A 9796-nucleotide genomic window follows, 5' to 3' on the forward strand; every position below is an offset into this window, starting at 1 on the left:
TTCGTGCAGAGAGTCCACGAAAATGCCAGAGACCCAGAACGGGCGGAAACTTCCGGCATTTATGGGGCGTCAGGATTGGATTCAGGTGTGGAGCCCAGCTGCAGGCAATCCTGACAGAGCCCCCCCTCCAAGGGCTACGTCCTCGGAGCCCCAACAGTACCATCAGTGGAGGCGGCAGGGCGGACGGCGGCAACCACAGGGCTCCTGCCCTGCTGTATCCTCCCCTTGGAGGACCCGGTCCCTCGGGCTGGCTCCCCGGCGTGGTCAGGCGTGGCGGCCCCGGTCCCTCGGGCTGGCTCCCCGGCGTGGTCAGGCGTGGCGGCCCCGGTCCCTCGGGCTGGCTCCCCGGCGTGGTCAGGCGTGGCGGCCCCGGTCCCTCGGGCTGGCTCCCCGGCGTGGTCCCGCATGGCGGCCCCGGACCCTCGGCCTGGCTCCCCGGCGTGGTCAGGCGTGGCGGCCCCGGACACAATAATCAGGGCCGATCCATCTGGGTATGTGTGGGCCCTGTCTCCACACGTCCCCTCTGACACTTCTTGTGTCACCCCCTGCACCGCGCAGGGAGATTGTCCCAGAGCCTCCGGCGACTGTTCCAGGCACCCCAGGCTGGTGCCTTCTGGGACTATGCAGCCCCTCTCGCTGCACGGCCCTGGTGCCAAGGGTGGGGCATTGCCAGACTCGACATGCCGAAGATCGTGGGGGTCGCATCTTCTGCGCTCGCTGCCCACGTCACTTCCTCGCTGCTGCCGACGCCAACGTCCTCGCTCCGCCCACTCACCCGCCGACGTTGTCGCTTCCGGGTTTCGCGGAGTTTCCCGGGGGTGACGTCATCACGCGGCGCCGCGTACCACGGCTTCTCGGGGAGAAAACGCTCCACCAGAACGGGCGGCGCGTCTCTCCCCTGCCGTCCGCGTTCGCCGCGCCGGGCTGCGTCTTTCGCGGCGTTTCTTCTCCTCTGCTTTCCACCTCTGCGCTTTTGGGTGGGTCTCTGGCATTCTGTCACGACTACGGACTTACGAGGGAAGGAAGCGCAGAGGTCTGACATGTTGGGAAGGGTTTTATTCATGAACAAACAAATACAAATAAACATTTACATTTACATTTACATTTACGGCATTTGGCAGACGCCCTTATCCAGAGCGACTTACAACGTGAGATAAATAAACAATGGCGCGGTGGCCAAAAACGGGAAATAAAAGGGAAAAACTCAAACTAACCCGTAGGCGTGTGGCGATTGCCAGAACTCAAAACACATGACACAAAACCAGGTCAAGTTCGTGCAGAGAGTCCACGAAAATGCCAGAGACCCAGAACGGGCGGAAACTTCCGGCATTTATGGGGCGTCAGGATTGGATTCAGGTGTGGAGCCCAGCTGCAGGCAATCCTGACAGCTTTGCTTGAATAAAGCAGTGAAGTTGCACACTTTGTGCCTTGTTGTCCTCTAATCAGGCTGGAGAAAGTTTTGACAAAGCAGAGACATTTCAAGACTAAATTGTACTGCAACTATCAATCACATTTTACTCTTTGTTAAAAACCATTTGGTCCCTACATAGTAGTGCTGTAGTCAAGACTGCTTAAACCAAGACCAAGACATTGCCAGGACTGGAGGGTATCAAGACCAAGACCGAGACTGAGATCAAGACCAAGGCTGGTTGAGACCAAGACAAAAAACAACAACTAGGGCTGGAATCTACATCACATTAACTGTAGGAAAAAGGCATTTCTGTAAAATTCTAATTCTTGTTATTTTTTATTACATTCTCTATATGTCTCTCATTCAAAACCTCACAGATATGTCATAGCTATGAGGCCTAATGGAAAATTACATTCTCAGCAATTCTCTGGTATAAGGGAGATTATTTAACATTAATACTAACCCCCCTAGCCTGTCTAAGTTCCTGCAGCGGCGATATGTATAAAGAGTGCTTTGGCCATTCTGCTTTCCCATTCAGAAAGTGGCAGCTCAGATGGTCAGATCTGGAATTTGGCCCCTTATGTTGTCATAAGAGGAAAGGGAACCTCCCCTTTCTCATCCTTTGCTCGTGCAGAGAATTTCCCACCCTTCCCCTAAAAAAGGAACTATCAGGACTTGAAAATGTTCGAAGCATTGCAGTTGCTCAGTGATTGGATGTAAAAATGAGCACAAATGCTCATTTGTTTAATGCTCAAGTTATTTCAAATAATTTACTCTTGCACCGGGAAATTTTTGCAATGAGTCACGCATTTTTTCAAAATGCAGGTTTTATACACTACATGTTATATGCTGTGTCCCACTGTACGTGAGGTTTTTTTTGTTTGTTTTCACTAGTGTGTTGTTCAAGGTACTGTGTGACAGTGACCTTAATCACTACCCGCAATCTGTTACTGCTACACATTGCACAATCAATGCACCATTGGGGCAGTGCTGGCCTAGTGGTTAAGGAAGTGGCCCCGTAATCAGAAGGTTGTCGGTTCGAATCCAGAACCGCCAAGGTGCCACTGAGCAAAGCACCGTCCCCACACACTGCTCCCTGGGCACCTGTCATGGCTGCCCACTGCTCACCAAGGGGGATGTGTTAAAAGCAGATGACACATTTTGTTTTGCTGCAGTGTATCACAATCACTTTCACAATGCACTTTAGTAGAATCAATAAACAATACCCAGTGATGTTTGTGTTTTATGTTCTCCTTGAACATGAATATTTTTGCTTCCACTCTAGCTTGCTTACTTTTTTACTAGCATATTTTTATTCTATTTTATTTTCCAGTTTAATCTATTTTAATTAACTAATGCTTCAATTATGCACCATCACAACATGTTGTACTGCTATAACTATAACTAAATCTTGAATCCCCTTGGTGGCTCGTGCATAGTGGCTGCTACAGCTGGTGAGTCTCACTCTCCTTACAGTCTAACATTTTAGTTCAGTTTATCTGGAAACAACGGAGAAGAAAAACGACTCAGCAGAATCAGAGGATAATTTCTCAAACCGCACAAGTAGCTCAGGTAGTGCAGCTGATCCGCATGGAGCTGCTATCAGGAGACAGGCCAGCACATCATGAGACGTGGAGGAGGCCGTAGGATGGCAACAACCCAGCAGCAGGACCGCTACCTCTACCTTTATGCAAAGAGCAACAGGAGGAGCACTGCCAGAGGCCTGCAAAATGACCTCCAGCAGGCCACATATATGCTCGGTCTCCATGAGGGTGGTGTGAGGGCCCAACGTCCACAGCTGGGGCTTGTGCTTACAGCCCAACACCATGCAGCACGTTTGCCATTTGCCCGAGAACACCAAAATTGGCACTTCACAGGTGTGGTCGGCCCTGGGTTCCACCTAATGCAAAACAATGTTAGACCTCATGTGGCTGGAGTGTGTCGGCAGTTCCTGCAAGTCGAAGGCATTGGACTGGCTCGCTTTTTCAGACCTGAATCCAATTGAGCACATCTGGGACATCATGTCCCACTTTATCCACCAATGCCATGTTATTTGTTTTTGAACAGTGTATATATGCTCATGTCAAAACTGACTCACTGGACATTTCCACACATTTCTTTGCCGGTTTTGCTATGATGCAATGTATTATGTGTGTGGACTGTGATACAAAGACAGTGTCCGTTGAGAATGTAACGTTTTTAAAACAAATGTATCTGACAGGTTGCATTTGAATTGAGGATAAAAATAATAAATAATAATAATAAATAATGATACTGTTCTGTGAGGATGTGCTGTTTTCTCTTTTTTTTCTAATCCTTTCGAGACTGCTACTAAATATAGTCGAGACGGAGTCAAGATCAAGACCACAAAAAATAGAGACTTGAGACTATAGTTGCCTTTGTTGCTTTATTAAGTTAATTTCAACATTACAATACACATCTACACTACTTCACTAACATAACACAAAACATGGAACGCTGCAATCACATGGAATGCATGCTTTTTTGCTTTTTGTCATCCGTAAATTATACTGTAATTTAAACAAGCAAGTCATATTTGTGGAAAAAAATTATTTTACCAATGTGGTCAGAACTATCCAAAAACTTCCACTTGCTTTTGTGATGCAGTTCATTGTTTAGGTGCTAATCACATTTCTAATGTGAAAAACTAGATGCTTACAGAACATTTAAAATCAGTGGCTGGTCCAGAACATACAGGAAATATTCCTGCAGGTAAGTGAGTGGCACGCCGGTCCTGAAAAACACAAACTAAAATCACTGCACAAAATCACTGAGGAAGGTAATCACACATTTACATCATGGTTACTTACATAATCTGGCTATTCCTCATTACAGCTGCATCTGCATGAAGGATAGACACAAAACGCTCTCTGTTAGTGGAATATCGCACCAAAAGCAAAAACAAGTTTCTTATGAGGAAAATATCAGTCTGTCCTTTTGGCACACCACAACTCCAATAATTCACCTGTTATATGTACATAGACTGAACTGCTAGTAATTTGCAGGCTTTACCTTCTGACTGGCCTTTACCTGCTGCTCTTGTTGCAAAGGTTCCTGGGCCTGTGGAGCCTGAGCTTGGAATGTAGGTATCTGTTGCTATGGAATGGACAAAAATTGCATTACATACATATAAAGCATTTTTTATATGAAACTGTTATATATTTGTTTATCTTATTGAGATGATTTTACCTGAGGGGGTTGCTGGTGTGGGGGTTGAGGAATGTTCAGTGGCTGGAAACCCAAATGACAATGACAGGAATTCATATAGAATTTATCCAAGCACATTAAATTAGCAAAATATCAACAAAAGGTCATAGTGCAAGCAAAAATTCTCACGTTTGTGTTGGGAGGTAAATGTGGGAAATTTGGCATCATCTGGAGAGAATTATTATATTTTTTTAAAACCAAGATATGCCATTCATTAAACATTGAATGAAATAACTGGAAGGGATGTTTACCTGGTCGATATCAATTGGGATGTACTATAAACAAAAATTAAAAACAAGCAGAAAGTTTGAGACATAAAATGAAGCAGAGCTGGACTGTATCTGGTAGATGTCATAATGTCTTAAAGCAATGTTAATGATTCAATCATTTTTCTGTCTGCACTCAACTGGACTGAATGGGCTTTGTAAATAGAAGTTAAGCTATTCTTTGTTTTGTGAAAATCCTTGTCACTGTTCGTTCTAAATACTGCAGATATACACACCATTTCCACACTGCTCTGTCCTGGAGCCTTGGGGAGAGAATATTTCATAAAACCTTTCTGAAAAAAAAAAATATATAAAAAAGATATTAGAATTTATTGTGGAATGCTATGAAACTACCCTAAAACATTGGAACAATTGAGTTCAACTAGTTGACTAAATTATCTCATAGCTCTACTCACTGATCTGGCTGATTGTGGCCAACTGTGTTAACAGAGGTGATGAGCGAGCAGTGAAACTTTCGTTTAAATTCAGCAGAAACACAGTTACTTTAACAACAAACTGGATGCATTATATTTATGACTTTTATCCAGATTTATTTTATGAAACTCTATTTTCGTAATTCCTTCCTAGAGACCAAGACAATGCACGGAAGTAGCGCAATGTTGTCACCATTTAATAAAACTCTTGAACATCAGTTGATGTGAAAAGCTGTAAACCTTGGAGATATTTGATTGGCTTCCTTTTGAAAAAAACATATTTGTGACTCGAGCGTCATCAGGGAAGTTTCAAAAATCCACAAATAAATGTAAGAGTATTCACAAATATATATGGTGGTTCGTAATTGCAGGTTAATCGGTTTGTGAATAAATGCAACTGCACTGACGTTTGTGAATCACGTAATTTTTTTTCTTTTTTGAGTGAAGAAATGCATTTTTTAGTGGTGTTACATTTATGTGTAAGTCATAAATTATATTTGTAAATCTTGTTACATTTGTTGCTGAATCAAAAAATATATTTGTGAATGGTATATTATCTATTTGTGAATTTTGAATTTAAACTATCTCCATTGTACATGGTTAGTAATTTGCAGATCTCCCAGACTGAATTGCTAGTAATTTTCAGGCTTTGCCTTCTGACTGGCCTGTACCTGCAGCTCTTGTCTCAAAGGATCCTGGGCCGGTGGAGCCTGAGCTTGGAATGTAGGCATCTGTTTCTATGGAAAGGACAAAATTGCATTAAATACATGTAGTGCATTTTTTATATGAAACTGTTTCTAAACTGTTTGCTAAGTATATATATATTTGTTTAGTTTATTGAGATGATTTTACCTGAGGGGGTTGCTGGTGTGGGGGCTGAGGAATGTTCAGTAGCTGGAAATGCAAATGACAGGACAGGAATTCATACAAGCAAATCAAATTATCAAAGTATATACAAAAGGTCATAGTGCTAACAAAAATGCTCACATTTGTGTTGGGAGGCAAATGCGGGAAATTTGGCATCATCTGGAGGGAATTATTATTTTTTTATAAAACCAAGATATGCCATTCATTAAACATTGAATGAAATAACTGGAAGGGACATTTACCTGGTCGATATCAATTGGGATGTACTATAAACAAAAATTAAAAACAAGCAGAAAGTTTGAGACATAAAATGAAGCATAACCAGAGCTGCACTGTACCCGGTAGTTGCCATAATTTCTTGTTAAAAAGCAATGTTAATTATTCAATCATTTTTCTGTCTGCACTCAACTGTACTGAATGGGCTTTGTAAATAGAAGTTAAGCCATCCTATGTTTTTGTGAAAATCCTTGTCACTGTTGGTTCAAAATACTGCAGATATACACACCATTTCCACACTGCTCTGTCCTGGAGCCTTGGGGAGAGAATATTTCATAAAACCTTTCTGAAAAAAAAGCAACAATGAAAAAAATATATAAAAAAGATATTAGTTTTTACTTTGGAATGCTATGAATCTACCCTAAAAGCTTGGAACAACTGAGTTCTAAACATACAAGAAAATCTTACTGCAAACTAGTTGACTAAATTAGCTTATAGCTCTACAAACTGATCTGACTGATTTGCAAGGAAACTTTCATTTAAATTCACCAAAAACACAGTTACTATCACAACAACAAACTGGATGCATTATATTTATGACTTTTGTGCAGATTTATTTTATGAAACGCATTTTGATTGGCTACCTCTTGAAAAAACACATTTGTGACTCGAGCGCCATCAGGGAAGTTTCAAAAATCCACAAATAAATGTAAGAGTATTCACAAATATATATGGCGGTTTGTAAATGCAGGTTAATCGGTTTGTGAATAAGTGCAACTGCACTTACATTTGTAATGTATTATATATATATTTGTAAATCTTGTACATTGTTAATAATTTGCAGATGTCCCATACTGAACTGCTAGTAATTTGCAGGCTTTGCCTTCTGACTGGCCTGTACCTGCAGCTCTTTTTGCTCAGCCTGTGGAGCCTGAGCATGGAATGTGGGCATCTGCTTCTATGGAAAGGACAAAAATTGCATTACACACAAATTTTTTATATAAAAGAATGAATGATTAATGTGTTCGAACTCATATTTCATAAGTAGGTAAAAGCTATCTATACAATTGTTAATAGAATAAATATAAATATAGAAAATTGGACTAAGGAACTGTTTGTAAAGTATATATTTGTTAAGCTTATTGGGATGATCTTATTGGGGGGTGAGGAACCTTATCAGTGTCTGAAACCCAAATGGTAATGGCTGTAATTCATACAGATTACTTATTTTAAATGCAAGGATACTTTAGTTGTGTATAATCAACCACATTTTCCAAGCAAATCAAATTAGTTAAATATCTCAAAAGGTCTTAGAGCAAACAAAATCACTTACATTTATGTTGAATGAAATAACTGGAAGTTTACCTGGTTGGTATCAATTGGGATGTACTAAAAACAAGAATAAAAAACAGACAGAAAGTTTGAGATATAAAATGAAACATAACCAGAGCTGCACTGTACTCAATTTCCCCAATTTCCTGAAGCACTGCTAAAACCAGAAACAATGATTCAGTAATTATTCTGTCTGGACTCAACAGTATACTTGGTGTTAAGAGACTAAATGGTCTCTGTAAATAGACGTTAAGAGATCCTTTGTTTTGTCACTGTTGGTTCAAAATACTGCAGATATACACACCATTTCCACACTGCTCTGTCCTGGAGCTTTGGGGAGAGAATACTTCATAAAACCGTTCTGAAAAAAAGAAAATTTAAAAAAGACAATAGATTGTTGTGGATTTGGTGTGGAATGCAATGAAACTACCTTAAAAGCTTGGAACAACCGAATTCTCAACATATAAGAGAATCTTGCCGCAGACTAGCTGACTAAATTATCTCATAGCTCTACTCACTGATCTGGCCGGTTTGCCACCAACTGTGTTGCCAGATGATCCAGGGGAATAAACCTACGCAAGACAATGAGCTTTATTACTCAGGGACTTGCAAATCATCTATTTCTGCACTTTTGTTTCATGGACCATATGGATTTTGCAAGAAATGGCACATGCAACTTCCATGCTAACAGGAAGGTTGAAGTCTATCTGTGGGTGGGACAGGGTGGATCGATATAAACCCTTGTTCCCCTGTGTGGGTGAACTCATGAATTCAGTAATTAGTCAATCTTCCACATCACTCGCTTACTTACAGACTTGCTGAAGCATATCCCTGAGACCCACCTGTGTGGATGGACCCGACGGCCCCGGGCCATAGTGCGGCAGGTAATTAAAGACAGACAACTGCAAAAAAAAAAAAAATTTAATTTTTCTTTTTTTTTTTAATTGCTGTGACTGTAAAATCCACCCAACACATATATTTAAAGAAACCATATTAAAAGGACTTGCAAGACTTACTGGTGCAGCAGATATTGTGCTGACCAGACAAAGACTGAGCAGTGCGGTCTTCATTTTTTGGTGAAAGTGCAGCCACTTCCTATAAAATTAAAAAATAATTGCAGCAAACTATGCAAACACAATAGTTTTCAGACATCAGCTTGTAAAAGAGTAGTCACCTTGTTCCTTGTGCTGTCATGTGCTGCAGAATTTTAGTGATCTGCTGAAGTGTTCGTGGCGCAGGTCAGTCCATGAGGTTGTGCTAGAAAGGACCTCCTTTTAAACTCGATGTGGGTGTGGAGGTGCCAGACAATTCATTACCCAGGAGCAGAGAGCCCTTATTACGCCGATGACCCCTGGTTAGGTGTGGTTAAGCCAAGTCATGCATTATGACACAGATCACAACAGGATAGATATCAGACACAGTCATGTCATAATAGCAGGGCGCACGCGGTCGCCCTGAAAAAGAATGCAGGCATCAGCAGGTTTTATGCTAAAACTGCATATTAAATTTTTAAACCTAGAAAGCATAATAAATGAGCTGACACACACATTGAGTGAAAAGTAGATTTCTTGTGAAGACTTGTAATCAGGGTAAATGATAGCATGGTGAAGCAGTAGTTTGTGCTTTACACATGAAGAAGAACTGCGTTTCCTTTCCTGTGGACTGTCGATCTCCTCTGGGGCCTCCAATTTTATACGCCATCATGCAAAGTCAAAGTGAAGTGATTGTGATACACAGCAGCACGGCAGACAGTGCATACAGTAAAATGTGTCCTCTTTAATCCATCACGGGTTATGGCCATACCAGCCGAAGAACACAGGTTGAAGTATGCCAGGACAATGGATTTGGAAATTACATAATAAACAGATGCTACAGATACATAGCATGTCTAATTACATGTATCTGTATCATATATCTGTTTATATGTATTTATATAATATTGTCAAGGCCTGACTCCAGAGGGGCGTTCTGGACCAGAGTTTTGTGTTGTGATTGTTGTCGCCCTGATTTCCCTAAGCGTGTATACCTGTTTCTATGTGTGC

The 9796-nt window shown here is 41.5% G+C and overlaps 1 protein-coding gene across 4 annotated transcripts; it reads right to left on the bottom strand.

The window, feature by feature from the left end:
- Positions 1 to 3799: 3799 nt before the first annotated feature.
- scpp5 (secretory calcium-binding phosphoprotein 5) lies at positions 3800 to 8986 on the bottom strand. Of its 4 annotated transcripts, none has more exons than XM_028977882.1 (19): positions 8929 to 8986; positions 8771 to 8849; positions 8597 to 8656; positions 8273 to 8326; positions 8059 to 8115; positions 7788 to 7811; positions 7324 to 7377; positions 6712 to 6768; positions 6449 to 6472; positions 6327 to 6365; positions 6192 to 6233; positions 6011 to 6076; positions 5142 to 5198; positions 4891 to 4914; positions 4769 to 4807; positions 4622 to 4663; positions 4445 to 4528; positions 4243 to 4273; positions 3800 to 4166 (listed from the first exon to the last, which is right to left on the bottom strand). In XM_028977882.1, the coding sequence occupies exons 1-18, from the start codon at positions 8946 to 8948 to the stop codon at positions 4262 to 4264; spliced, it is 834 nt and encodes a 277-aa protein (XP_028833715.1). In that variant the 5' UTR covers positions 8949 to 8986; the 3' UTR covers positions 3800 to 4166; positions 4243 to 4261. The 4 variants fall into 4 exon arrangements, with proteins under 4 accessions (XP_028833715.1, XP_028833716.1, XP_028833717.1 ...); XM_028977883.1 differs by having other exon boundaries at positions 6011 to 6070; positions 7324 to 7380; XM_028977884.1 differs by having other exon boundaries at positions 4463 to 4528; positions 7324 to 7380.
- Between the last annotated feature and the right edge of the window lie 810 nt (positions 8987 to 9796).

Source organism: Denticeps clupeoides, chromosome 4 (genome assembly GCF_900700375.1).
Source record: "Denticeps clupeoides chromosome 4, fDenClu1.1, whole genome shotgun sequence".
In the NCBI taxonomy this organism is placed as follows: Eukaryota; Metazoa; Chordata; class Actinopteri; order Clupeiformes; family Denticipitidae; genus Denticeps; species Denticeps clupeoides.